The 15,112-nt window shown below is 37.3% G+C and overlaps 1 protein-coding gene across 1 annotated transcript in view; it reads right to left on the bottom strand.

The window, feature by feature from the left end:
* Positions 1-15,112, bottom strand: part of LOC134211437 (phosphatidate cytidylyltransferase, photoreceptor-specific-like) — an 83,468-nt gene that overhangs the window by 56,110 nt on the left and 12,246 nt on the right. Inside the window, exon 2 of the mRNA XM_062688288.1 lies at positions 1,212-1,336. Coding sequence (XP_062544272.1) covers positions 1,212-1,336 — 125 coding nt within the window. The remainder of the gene's footprint in view (positions 1-1,211; positions 1,337-15,112) is intronic.

The following is a 15,112-nucleotide window of genomic DNA, read 5'->3' as shown; positions in this document are numbered from 1 at the left end:
CACCTGTGAGAAATTATGTGGAAATATCTATTCTACGCGATCACTTTATGAATTAAAATTAAAATATTTTTAGAGAAGTAAGTTTATGACCATAGGTCTACAATGCAATGAAACTGAATTTTGATATAGGTAATGGAGAATTTGTGGTAGAATCATACTTTATCTTAGAATCAAGAAGCTCTACAAGCCATACGGGCCACCGATTAGTTTGTTTAAATGGGAGTCAGCTTTTATATTATCAGACAATTGCGAGCCTCTTCTAGTTATACGAACAAAACAAACGCGCGAAATGTGCGGAACCACAAAAAGATACAGTACTGCTCAAAATTAAATAATCCCGAGCAGGACAGATCAGGCGCACTTATTTGCTGAGCTATTCAATCTAAATTCTAAATTCTATATTCTATATCTATATCTATATCTATATTCTATATTCTATATCTATATATTCTATATATATACATAAAAATGAATTTCTGTCTGTCTGAACCTTATAGACTCCGAAACTACTGAACCGATCGTGAAAATTTGTATGCAGAGGTTTTCGGGGCCGGGGAAGGTTCTTAAGATGGTTCGAGACTCCTCCCTCCTTTGGAAAGGGGGGCTCCCATACAAATGAAACAGAAATTTCTTTATAGCTCGAGAACTAAGCAGAGAATAAATCAATTTTAGGCGAAACGAAGTTCGTCGGGTCTGCTAGTATCAAATATTCATTACACTAGGGTGTTGAAGAGTCTATGAGTTTCAAATGAATAATGATTTCAGACATTATAATCCCAAGCCTAGTTCCAGTTGGAATGTAGAGCCATTGAAGAAGAAGAAGAATACCAAGATAACATCTATAGACGAGTTCTTTTCATAAGACGAGTTCGTATAATTCCACCACATGATTGTACCTTTGACAGGTACGTATTTCGACTTCAACAGTAAGGCCGTCTTCAGTGTCTCGTACTTGACTCGACAAGTCAAGTCATAAGAGCGAAAATCGTGAAGCAAACAACAAAACCAACTTGAGAAATAGTGCAAAAAAATAGTACCGCTTCAAGCAAACTGAAATCTGATACGACATAGTGCAGAGAATTTCTTAAAACAGCGGAAAATTTTAATTGTAATAAACAAAAACTCTTGTTTACCTTTAAATGTTTTTAATCAGCATTGAACTTTAAACGTAATTTAAATAATACAAAAAAGATTACAAGGCTCTATCTTACCTGTCTGGCAATCCACTGAGTGCTTGCCCGAGTACTTCTGGGGTTTTGTCCGTTCCCTGGGGTAACGTTTTGGCCATCTCTTCGACATACTTTTCTTCGGGGAGCTTTTCCTCTTCGGAATCGACCTGAGTATTGAGAACGAGATGAGGACATAAATTAATAAATTATCAAATATCATGGATGAAGTGATGGAATCTATCTCCTTTAAGTGCAATTTCTCTCTTTCTTTTGTGATTTTTTGAGGCACGAGAAAGACACCATCGCCGTTAAGTGGATTAATAAGGAGTTTTTGACAATTTACTGGCGGGAGTCTGAATAGCGTAGAAACCTCTACACAAGACTTTTGACAATGTTGTTTCGAAGCAATTTACCAGCCGTATGCTGAAAATGTCATGCAAGAAAACGCTATTGCAAATTACGCAAAATGAGCTACGGTTTTCGTAGCTTTGGTGGACTTTTCGTCTGTTACGTAGATTTTATTTGGTTCATTTGTCAATGTTAAATATCATGGCTGCGCGTACAGCAGATGTTTTGAAATGGACATATTGATATGAAATATCCGAAAAAGAATCCACGTATCTTGGAGGGACTCGAACCCTCAACTTCCTCCGAGTCCCTCCAAGACAAGTGGATTCTTTTTCGCAAAATTCTTATCAATTTGTCCATTTCGAAACATGTACTGTGCATATGCGCAGTCAAGATATTTAACAAAAAAAAAGATATTCGTGCGGCCGTGTGTCGAATAATATGCAATTTATTGTTATTTGTCAGTGTTACGTTTACAAGTTTTAAGAAATTACAGCATGCCGTCATTTGTTGTTTAGTTCGCTAACGTCTGATCATTTATGTATTTTGGTAACCAACTGAAGCGGTTGTACTGTTCGATGTACTGTCCAATCACGTGAAATTAATTGTCATATAAAATGAAAAAAAGTATAATATTTAATTCGTTTCTAATTAAAATGGCATTATATATACAAGGCATAATATATACAAGATAGATTTATAATCTGATCTGTTCCTTACCCTTAGTCATAATTTATGTCGAATGTTTTTTTACGACGTCACCTTAACTCGTCATGTCCTCTACGTTTTATTCAGTTGGATTTCCTCGGTTTTGTCGGTGCTATGTCAACGTCAGCGTCAGCTTCAACCTTGTTATTTGTATTAGTCGTTATTCGATGGTAAACAGTATGCAAATCCAATGACGTAAAATGAGTTCTACCTTTCTGTTCTACAATTTCAAAATTTCAACCTATCTAGCATTTAATAATAATTTGTATCCATTTCTCGATATAAAAAATATATCCAATATCTGCAACTAATGATTTTTGTCATGAGTAAATCATTTATAATATTACACAGCTTAATGAACATTTATGATACATATATGTATATATCTTATGATACATATATGTATATATATGTATCAAATGTATCAAATGTATCATTTATGATACATATATGTATATATATATGTATCAAAGAGTATACTCTTTTTTGCTTTATTGAATCTGATAGATAAAAATTTAAATTATTTAAAAAAACAACAAAGTATTCCCTCCGCATGTGGTGATGATGCATTTCTCGATATTCGACACAAATGGATTGGGTAATGATTTGTGTTATGGCTCAATAGAGTGATAATACAATGTGTGGATGAAAAAAAATGTTTTTTGCTGAAATGGCTTAATTTATTGGAAAACAATTAGGATGGATTAATGGAATAATATGATGGATTCCTCATTGAATGAAACCCGTTGCACTCTAATCGGTCAAGTCCTTCTGTATGAAACATGTTCAAGACTAAAAAGTGTACGTACTCGGAGGGAAACTAGAAAATGGTGTGTATCAGATGCATGAATCACGAGCTGTATCAAGTATACAAAGTAAATATTGTGAATCATATAAAATACGGCAGACTTCAGCGAATCAGACAACGAATGTCAGAAGTATGAATAGTGAAAACAATATTCAACAGAGAACCGGATAGAGGCATGAACACAGAAGCTTGAATTCAGGAGCAGTAACCCTATATATATATGTAAATTATGATCCTACAACTTTTCTATGAAAAATCGTGTTCAGGAGTGAAATTATAGCCTTGTAGTACAACTTTGTTGTACAAGAAAGACAAAAATACTAATGCTGTTAATTACCTACTTCACACAGGTGTTGATAGTTATGGGTAGATGTTTTTCTACCCGATAAGATACGCGCCACAAGGCAAATAATGATATACCAATGCGAAAACGGCCACTTGGGTTAGGAACTTTAAATTTATATATATGAAAGTGTTAAATAAACAATTCGGCACCAATAGGCTAGATGTACCAGTCGTGGCTATAGCACCAGTTGTCGCACTAGTGCTTTATATGCCAAATGGTCAATCAAATCACCGCAAACCAAGTTCATGTCAATAAAGCATATTCATATGATACGATAACACCTCTGATTTCCTCTAAAACAAGCAAAGCATAATTGTAAAAATTGATTTTGCTTAATTTTTGACGTCCTTTGCACCAGTTGTCGCACTAGTGGTCCCTATTTGGCCAATCCCATAAGAAAACAATGGGATTTGCCAAATAAGGAACCAAAATTAAGAATAGTGCCACAACTGGTGCATGGATTCCTATTAAGGATTAATCAATTTTGATTATTATAACAACTTTTATTGTGGTTTTCACATCTGTTCTAAGGAGCATGAAGTAAAACCTTTCGCTTGATATATAAAGTCCACCCACATGCCTTTTACTTATTTAAAAAAAATAGTTTTTCTTAGGTATGGCGACAATTGGTACACCCACCCTATATTTAAAAAAGCGAAACTGCTTTTGTAAGCAAGATCTTCTAACGTTGCTGGTAGGCTAATTTGAGCCCACCGCAATCCAACTGGATAGCATAGATGAGCACAAATAAGCCCACCAGGGTCATGAGAAGCTCTAGTTTTTTTTTTGTTGGGGCGTAGAACCACTGCGTCCATTGAGTTGAACTTTTGTGGCCCTAGTTTACAAGCGACAAAGAAGAAGAAAGGAATAGTTAAATGAATGTAAGACCTGAAAATTATTGAAATGGATGGCCGTATGACCAATCTATATCAATCTATATCAATTCACACTTCCAGTGTAATTGATGCGCGGCGTGGACCATCAAAACGAGCTGCATGTTTAAAACTTGCAAACCTTACATTTTTTTTATTTGTATAGTTGTTATGTAGGTCTATAAAATTTGTTGAAAAATATTCAAATAAGTAAACTTATTAAAATTTGTTCATTCAAAATATTTAATGCCGCATTGTTAGAAATTAGTGTCTTTCCTGAGATATGGACTTATGCAGTTTCTCAAACAAGTGACGGAAGAAGCGATCGCGCAATCGATGGCGAATTAAATTGCATTCAATAGACTTTGTACCGACTCATTCACCATGTCGTTGAACAAGTGACTGATATTGAGAAATCCTATTGATGCGTGTGCGATTGGAAAACGAACCACCGGACGATATATTGTGAAGAGAAACTACGAAATAATAATAAATATGTTTATGTTTATGTTTATTGTATAGATTCATCTGATATTTAGTAGTACATTAAACGATGACAATCTTCTTAAAAAGGTGGTCAATGGTAAGTTAAAATCAAATAGCCTACAAATGCTGTTAAAAGCAGCGGCAGCAACACGGAATGGTTCATTCATGCCATACATTCGATTACGTGGAGAAAGGTGCAGGAAATCTCGTTGACGCATTGTTCGTTCCGGAGCATAAATACTTAATCTCATGAGAAGTTCCGGAGAGTCAATTTTACCAGCCGCAATTTTGGCCACGAAGGCAACCTGCGATCTATTCCTTCTCATTTGAAAAGTGTCAATACCAAGTAGTCTACATCGATCCTCATATGCGGGAAGATGAGCTGGATCCCTCCATGGTAGGTGCCGAAGTGCATAACGCACGAATCTACGCTGCACGGTTTCTAGCCTTGAGATCCAGACGCTATGATAAGGGCTCCAAACTACAGCACAAAATTTAAGGATAGAACGAACTAGACAGCAGTACAGAGATTTTAGGCAATGAGGGTCCCGGAAGTCTTCAGATAGTTTGAAAATGAATCCGAGTTGCCGATTAGCTTTTGCGATGATGTCGTGCGGCTTGAATGTCATGTCTTGATCCAGTGTGACTCCTAAATCCTTAATCTTATTCACTCTCTCAAGGCTAGTACCAGTGATACAATAATCATAAACTATCGGCTTGTGTTTCCGGTAAAAGGAAATGGCATTAGAGGTGTGCGCCGCCGCCGCCGATATTTTTTGGCACGCCGCCGCCGCCGGTATTTTTGCATCGGCGTGCCGCCGTTTAAAATTTTGTCACGCCGCTGACCTATATTTTGCCACGCCGATTCAAATTTGAAGAAGTCCGCAGAATTTTCCGTGGAAATCAGTCGAATTTCCGTAGAATTTCCCGAATGATCCCCTGATCATCACGTTGGAACCCCAGAAAATTTTTCGTGAAAATACCAATGATTTCCTTGAGAATTACCGTTGAAATTCCGAAAACCTTCCCGTAAAAACTTATAAAAATTGTGAGTGGAAATTCCGAAGAATTTCTCGCTGAAATAAGTTTTTTGTCGTTTGACAGAAAGTAATTTGTAAGTAAAGCCACAAGGCCGAAAGTTGTTAAACCGAATATGTAGTTTGACCAAGCACATCATTCGACCGAAGTCCATCTAGCCCAAAGTTATTTGGTCGAAAATGTCATTTGGTCGACGACCCTTTCTGTTTTAAATGTTTTCCAATGGAACTTTTGAAGAATTTCTTATGGACAATACAAATAACCTCCCGTAGAAATCCAAAATCCTTCCGGGAATTTTTTTGTTGAAATACTGAACATTTTCCGTGAAAATTCAAAAATTTCACTTATAAATTCTGAATTTTAGTGGAACAAAGTGTCTACACAAATGTAAAAACAAAATTCCCTATTTTTCCAGTTTTTTTTTCAGGTACTCTACATTAATTTTGAGGTAAAAACAAACGTGCCATATACAGATTTTTGCAGCAAAATAATCAATTCAAACAAGTCAAACGAAACACGTTTTTCAAAAGAAATTATTGGTGGCCTCACAACATTTTTTCTCGTCATCTTTTTCTTCTTATTGGCAGAGGTTGCATATCCCACTAGCACATTGCCGCCTCGCAGTTTAGTGTTAATTAAGCACTTCCACTGTTATTAAATGCGCGGTTTATCTAAGCCGGGTTACCATCGTGAGGCCAAAACAATGATACATTTATATGCTCAGGGAGGTCAAAAAAATCGAACCCGAAAATTTGCTAGACCTGATCGGGAATCGAACCCAGCCACCTTCTGCATGGTTTTTTTTGATGGCCTTGACTCGTGAATCAGTTCGTCCAGAAATTTCTTCAATAATTCAATCAAAAATTCCTTCAGCTATTCCTTCGAAAATTCCTTCAGTTAATCCTTCGAAAATTCCTCCAGGAAATTAAATAGGAAATTCCTTCAAAGAGAATTGCTTCAAAAAAATTTCCCTCAGGAATTGCATAATAAAATCTTTTAGGGTATCCTTCGTAAAATACTTAAGAGATTTTTGCTGATATTCTTTTAAAGTTTCTTCGAAAATTCGATCGATTTTAATTAGTAATTTCTTTAGAGGAACTTTAGTAAACTTCTTCAAGAATGGTTCCGGAAATTTGTTAGCACATTCCTCGGAAATTTTAATGTCTTTATTAATATGGAACTATGACTTGGTATTTTTTTCACTCATGGGCATACAAAATCGCAGTTTTTATTATGATTTATGGAAGTACATAAGAAATGAACCCTATTCATTGGGTTAACTCAAAAGTGACAAAAAGTCAAATGGGACTGTTATGCGAGTGGAGCAGTATTTTGCTCAAACATAGCAGCCAAAAAACCGGTAGTATAAGGGGTCGTTCAAAAATGACCACAGTTTGAGGGGGGAGGGGGGTCAATATTTTGTGACACTGTATACACTCGGTATACCTAAAAGCGTGACAGACTAGGGAGGGGGGGTTTAAAAATCTTAAAAAGTAGTGGACGTCATATTTGAATCACCCCTAAGTGTCAAACCGATGTTGTTGATGCAACTAATCATACACTACAACATGATAGACAGCATATGCCAAGTTAAGCTTGTTGAAGCCAAATAATTTTAAATGGCAACATAATTCTAATGGTCACAGCGCTACTAGCGTTTTAGTACTTATGCTCTACTGGGAATACATTCGGAAAATGCTTCGGATTTTTTTTAAATCTTTGGGGATTTTTTAGGAATTCATTCGAAAATTTATTTACGAAAACTTCAGAAAACACCTTAAGGAATTGTTCTGGATATTCTTAGGAAAATTCCTTTAGAGGTTCCTTCGGAAATTCCTTTACGAATTTCTTTGAAAATTTTAATAAATTCCTTCAGGAATTTCGTTGGAAATGATTTCTAGAATTCCTAGAGGAGATTATTTTCGGTATTTGTTTTGAGGAATTCCTCCAGTAACTTCTCCGTAAATTTTTCCGTCATTTCTAGAGAGCTTCTCTTCTACAAATTCCTTTGAACATTCGGAAATTGATTTCGAAATTCCTTCGGGAATCTATTCATAAATTCATTTTGGAATTCTTTGATTTTTTTTTCTTTGAGAATTAGTTTAAGAATACCTTTATAAAATTGAAAATTCTTCTGGGAATTCCTTGGAAAATCCATACGATATTCCATCCAAAAATTCCTTTAGCAAAAATCCTTCACAATTTCCTTTAGATTTTTTTTCTTGAAAATCTCTTCATGTTCTACCGCGGGAATTCTTAAAAAAATCATTTCGAAAATTCCTCCTGAATTACCTTTAGAAATTCCTCCAGGAATTCATTCGGGGACTTATCTTGAAAATTCCCCCAGGAATAATTTAGAAAATTACCCTTATGACACATAGGACACGTGATTCCTTTGTAAAACCATCCGAAAATTCTTTTGAAAATTGATCCAGAAATTTCTCCGAAAGTTCTTCCAGGAACTGCCTTGAAATCCTTAATTATTATATATTTTTTTAATACATTCATGAAGAATTTCCGAGCGAATTCTCAGAAGATTTTACAAGTAAAACCTAATTGATTTCCCGAATAAATACTTAGCTCTCTTTAGGTATTGCTTTGAGAATTATTCAGGAATTCCTTTGAAGCTGGATAAACGTTTTTTTGTCCATAGATCGGAACAACGATCCATACGTGTTCAGTTTGTTCAATTGTTGTTTAATATTTTTTCATGTTAAAAAGTTCCCCGATTGTGTCAAAAATTCTCTGATAATTTCAGCATTTTTCCAGGTTTTCCAGGTAGCAGTCATCCTGTGGAAGTTCTGGAAAATTCTTCGTGAAAATTCCGAAAAACTTTCCATGGAAATTTAAAAACATCTCGTGCCAATTAGAATAAACTTCCTATGAAAACTCCTAACAATTTCCATTGAAATCGAATTTTTTTTTCTCATTCTGAAAAATTTCTCGCGGAAAACTTTTGTTGAAAACTCCAGCGAGATTCCCGTAAAAAACTCCTTAGAGTCTCCCGAAAAATTTTCAGTGTATTTCAGTGTAAACATATTTTTGGATTCAAAATATATTCTGGAGTACAAAATTTAGAACAATTTCTCATGAAAATTCTGAAAAGTTTCTCATGCAAATTTTGAATTATTTTCCCCTGAAATTCCAAACAATTTTCCTTGGGAATTACAAAGAGCTGCAAAGTAGTTCCTGTGGAAAATTCGAAAATAATTTACAATAATGATATTTTTTGAAAAAAAAAATCTGGAAAAGATGCTTCCGTCGATGTCGAAATGTTTATGAAGAAAACATTCCGAAAAATGAAAAAAAAAATCTTCGAGAACGTTATAAAAAAAATCACCACGCCGATTCACGCCGCCGCCGACCAAAATTCTGACAAACGCCGCCGCCGTCAATTTTCGGACCGGCGCACACCTCTAAATGGCATTACATTTTTTAATACTGAGCGCCAGGAGATTAGCAGAGCACCAGTTCGCCATTCTATCCACACGCGATTGCAGTTCTTCAAAATCCTCGATGATGTTGATAATCATAAACATTTTAACATCATCTGCATAAAACAAACGACAACCAGGAGGTAGCAGTCGCTAGAGTTCGTTGATAAACATGAACGTGAACAAGATAGGCCCCAGATTACTTCCTTGTGGTACACCAGAAGTATTGGAGAAGTATTCAGACTGCGAAGATCCGATTTTCACAGAAAGCAAATGGTTTGAACCAGCACACTAGATGGCGACTAACACTTTGCAAGCAATATTCCATGGTCGACGCGGTCGAACGCTGCTTTTAAATCCGTATAAACTGCATCAACTTGACCACCGGAGTCCATGGTACGAACACAAAGCGAAATAAACTCTATTAAATTCGTTTCTACAGAGCGCTTTGAATAGAAGCCGTGCTGTGCAGTAGAAATGTACGCTTTACTGGCACTGAATAAAACGTCATTCATGATTATCTCGAATACCTTGGAGCAAGAACATAAGAATGTGATGCCTTGGTAATTTTGTACATTTCTTTTGTCGCCTTTTTGTAAACGGGAAACATGTGCGACATCTTTCATTCATCAGGAAACTTTCCCTCCTGGAGCGACAGTGTGAAAATCCTGGCTAAGTGGGTAGCCAGCGAGTTCGAACAATTCTTGAGCACAGAAGACCATCCGGGCCGGCAGTGTACGAACTTTTAAATTTTCTGATGGCTGACAAAACGGTTTGCTCATCGATTATAAACGCATGTAAATCCAAAACATTTCAAGGCGTGAACTGATTTGCAACAGCTATTTGATCGGCGGTGGCCCTGGTGGCATTGAAGGTACTTAGAAAATGTCGAACGAACAAGTTACACTTTTCCATCACTGGCGGTTTCTTCTCCCAGATGCAAGCACGAAGGCAGACCTACTTCCTTTCGTTTGGAGGTAACAAACGACCAAAAACTTTTGGGATTTCTACGGAGTGATGTTTACGTTCGAAGCACGTAACGAAGATAAAGGAATCGATTGTTTACACGATATGCAGTACTGGAACGGTTGAACGACTGTTCGACTTAGAGGACGCTTAGACTTCGGACGACACAGGGGCACGTGCTCCGCAATTAAACGACGAATTTGGCGAGTGAAATAATTAACAGCATCATCTACACAGAGGTCAAGCTTGATGGGTGACCAGTCAATACATGAGATACACAAATACTATCATAATAAGCTCGGCGGTAGTCGTACATTTGGTAAACGTCAGAAGCATCGTCGAACGTAAACAGCGGAAGGTTGACGACTATGTCCAGAGTAGGATAATCAGCATCCAGGGAGATGAGGGGATCGATGGCTTCGGAAACGGTTCTAGTAGATTTAGCTGCATCGTTGGTGAAGACGAGATCCAGAAACCGACCATTTCTGTTAGGAACTCCATTGAGTTGAGTCAAGCCATTAAACGAAAAACCATCGACCAATGCGGAGCTACTGGTGGACAAAACAGATTGGGGGTTCACATGCATAAACCCGTCTTCCGATGCAACCCATTCCAAGTTCGGTTGATTATAGTCTCCTAGTTGCCATACGAAGTCATTGAAGTCAAGGTTGGAACTAATAGAGCTTAAAGAGTTCATGTGATCCCGAATGCAATTTATGTCGCTACGCCGGTCTGGAGGTAGATATAATACTCCTATGCTAACCAATCGATCTGTCGTAGAAATTCTAATCCATAACTGCTCCAATGCTATGCTTGTCAATGTAGAGTCAACGTAGCTATTCCAGCGTGTTGAGACTGCTATCAAAACTCCTCCTCCGCGAGACTTAGTGCTGTTAGCTGAATTACGATCTGTACGGTAAACAGCAAACTTAGGACCGAATAGCTGTAAGCCGAGGATTTGTTCGTCTAGCCAAGTTTCCGTCAAAACAAATACGTCGTATTCACATTCACTGGCATTAGCATAGCATTAGCATTAGCATTGTTACGGTGTAATTCGTAGATTGGACACTAGTGATACTCATGTTTTACTTTTGAGATCCTTATCTAGAATGCTATCAGAAATCAAGAAGGGGAGTGGTCCTTGATTCCAGTCTTAAACAAAATAACAAAAGCATGAGGATTACTACTCCTGGCCACGCCCATCTTCACCGTAACTAGGGAGAGGAAGGAAGTGTTGATGTAGTACTTACTTAACGAGAGGCCACCGACTTAGCGACACCCTCATAAGTACCACGGAGTTGAATAATGAGGAAGGTAATCGTTGGGTCAGGATTTGCCTGTAGCTGGCAATGTAACCGTGGTAGATCTTACCCCGTAACACACCACGCAAAGGTGTCTACCCAGCATTACGGGTCCGTCGTAGTCACATTCACTGGCAGCCAGAAAGAAAGAGTCCACCTTAGTACGGAGCCCGCGCACATTCTGGTAGTACAGCGGTTCTCAACCTGGGGTACATGTACCCCTGGGGGTACCTTCGCTAGCCCCAGGGGGTACCTCGAACAAAAATGCGTAATGGCGGATGTATTACAATTCCAATGAAAACTTATTAAAAAAAAATAAAATTTCTTATTCCAAAACTTTGTATTATACATAATATGCATGGCGGTCAGTAGTTCAAAAACTTTAGAATCATATCTACCCCAAGCAGAGCAGTGTATGAAAAGCTGTGGGACAAAACGTCGAATGAACAAATTTAAAAAATCTTCAATGCAATCAACCTGATCGAGACAAAATATTGAATAATATGCTTCCGAACTAAAATAATTTTTTTTCCAAGAGGGACCCTTGGGGCGAGCCTTCTATCAAAAGTTCAGTTTTGGAGTTATCCTATAGCCTTTACGTATACTTAGTTTACGCGGAAGGCAAAACTGTAAATAATTTCCTATTTTAAATCAGGCATTACAATATCATCTGAGCACAGGATATCATCTTTGCTTGTGCAAAGATATTATCCCTAATCAAAGAGCACTCTGGAAAGATATTATCATTTGAGCATTTGATGATGATCCTGATATCCAGCGCGGTTCGGGGTTTGTTCACGTTGCGAGGGCGTTGCTACAATAAAAGCAGTGAAAAAAACTTTTCTCCATGGCGAACATTGCACTTTGTTTACTGAGCAGATAGATAACTTAGATCGATATCCCAGCATATCATCAGTATCTTTGCTCCAAAGGTCGAATGATGGGATAAATTGCAATGTCTGTTTTAAATGATCTATTTTTTAACACCATTCAATTTTCAAAAAAACATTTCTGTACATGCGAATTTGTCACAAACAACGTTCAAAAGATGGGATGCAAGAATCAACATCAAGTAGGTATACAAAACTTCTAAAAGTAATTAATTTAATAGGTGCGATGATTCACAATAATTTACACTCAAATTCCTTAAATTACGTTTCATTATTTTGCATTTGTAACAAAAAATTAAAGCGATGAGATTTAAAATCGGAGCAGTTACCTCATAATAATCAGATGATGAGGCATTAAGTATCACGCACTCGAATCGTACCCAGCAATCAGCCAGCAGTGACGACGCGCGCGCGCTTCAGCCATTCTTGCGTCAATTGGCTTCCGCAAAGCCGGCCGGCATTTTTATCAATTTTATCATCTGATGGTTTGATTGCCGTGCCGTCCGTACAGCCCCATGACGAACTGGTGTTCGTCAAACCTATGGGCCCACTCGATCAGACCATCGCCGGTGTTGCTTGATAACAAACCCACGTTTGGCCACTACTACACGCCACGTAATATTCAAAGCGACAAAACGACGCAACGTGAGCGTTGTTGTTGTTTTCAAACATGATGCTAGCGGTGGATGATGTGTACCAAAATAGACGACAGATGACTGCTTGCTTGTTGAACAGATCGAAAGACTCTTCTTATTGTGATAGTACATTTCTTGTAGATTGGATGACGAATTACCATACATATAAAGGAAAGTGCTAGAAAATCGTATTCAAAACATAAGGCCGATGACATACTCACGCGTCCAAAACAAAAGAATTCCTCTTGCTGATATTCTGGTTTACGAGTACTTGGACGCGCTCCGCATCGCTCGACCCGTCAGTATGGCATCGCCCTAATAATCGAATAGTCACGCGTAAGCAAACTTGCTTGCGAATCTGTAAGAATGAATCACCTCAAATGGTATCAATATACAGAAATATTAATTCATTGACAATCAATTCTTTGCTGTAGAAGAACCTACTTTAGCTTTCACACTAATTCTCTTTTTTTTTGGGTTTACTGGCGGGACTTTGAATAGAGTAGAAACCACTGCACCAGGCCTTTGATGATACCGTTGCATAATTCTTTTCGAAGCAGTTTGCCAGCCGTAGGGTATCCAATCATGGTTTGAACTAGTGAAAAGCGTATCATGGTTACCATCTCATTGGCAGGAAATAAACCTAAAACAGTTTAAACTTTCGTACATATTGCTTAAGAAGTAAAATGGAGCGATTTAAAAACGTCCTGAATTTGCGCTAAATTCCTCCCACTATTGGCACAATTTCAAAAAGCTCGTAAAGGACACATTTTATGACACAGGAGTGAGATCAATATATCAAAAGAAAGATATTTTTATCTGTAATCGATTGACATCATCGTACAATTCCGAAACAGTTTGGAATAATTAAAATAGTAACATTTATACAAGGTAAAAACTGATCATGGTTGGAACTGTGTATCGTGGTTTGGACTTGTAAATGCAGCCATGTTCTGCGCCTAGCTGGAGCATTTTGTTTACATTTCCAATATGGAAAATTCGCGGTTTTCATATAGAATATTTAGACGATTTTCACAAATCTCCATGAGTAGACATTGAAGGGACCATCGACTCATGGGAATATCGAGATGAGGAATAGCAAATCTATGGAAAGTTGTGTGAAGGAACCATCACAGTAACCCAGAAATTATTTTTTAAATTGGCATAATTTGCTCCTATGAGTCGATTTTGAGTCACAGAACATCGACTCATGGCTGTACTAATCTGATGCGAGAAGATGAATAGTAAACAAAATTTGCTTTTCTATAGTTTTCCTCAGCGTTTCATGTATGTAATTAGTATTATATTTAGGAGCTGCTGCCAGTAGTTCAAACCATGTACGAATTTAATTCAAACCATAAACAATGTAGTTCAAACCATGGTACGAATCTAAGTTTTGTAATTAGGGGCCGTAAACTAATTAATTACGTAAGCAATTTTTATAGGGTTTTCAACCCTCCCCCTCCCCTCATGTAAGATTTTTCCCATACAAATCCTTTTATATTTATATGGAGCAGTCTTCACGAAAACATGAACCGCGTTTAAACAAGTGCAGTTTTCCCGTGTGCAAGTTCGCACTCAAACATGCATACTAGATCCAAAACGAGTTGATCATAAACCGAACCAAAATCGCACCCGGTTTGAACACGAGTGTGCGCCCAAGTTCAAACACACGGGTTTGAACATGGAAGTTTAAACATCAATTTACACACAGCATACTGTTCATCTGTTCATATTGGTCAAGTGGTTTCTCTTCTTGAGTAGCGGTGATGGCCTAGTGGTAACTAGTTTGGCGTTCACTCAGGACACTAGTGTTTGAATCCTTGTCTTTGGATTTTTTTAGGAATGGCACATGAATAGTTTTAGTTTTATAAATGCCACTTTTCAGTCCTTGTCAGGTGGTTTGCACTCAGTCCGATATCTCAATATTACAACAATTTGTTTACTCAACATTTTGCATACAATCTTCAGATATTATTCTTAATGTTATTCTTAATGTTGAATATGATGTGCATTTTTCCGGTAAGACAACCGGCAGCCTTCAATGTAATGATTATTTAAAGTGTCCTTGCGTTTATGTTCTAAACAAGGTAAAATACATAAGTCTCTGT

Source organism: Armigeres subalbatus, chromosome 2 (assembly GCF_024139115.2).
Source record: "Armigeres subalbatus isolate Guangzhou_Male chromosome 2, GZ_Asu_2, whole genome shotgun sequence".
NCBI lineage: Eukaryota > Metazoa > Arthropoda > Insecta > Diptera > Culicidae > Armigeres > Armigeres subalbatus.
The sequence above is the reverse complement of the archived record's forward strand: the minus strand, read 5'-3'. Positions and strand labels throughout refer to the sequence as shown.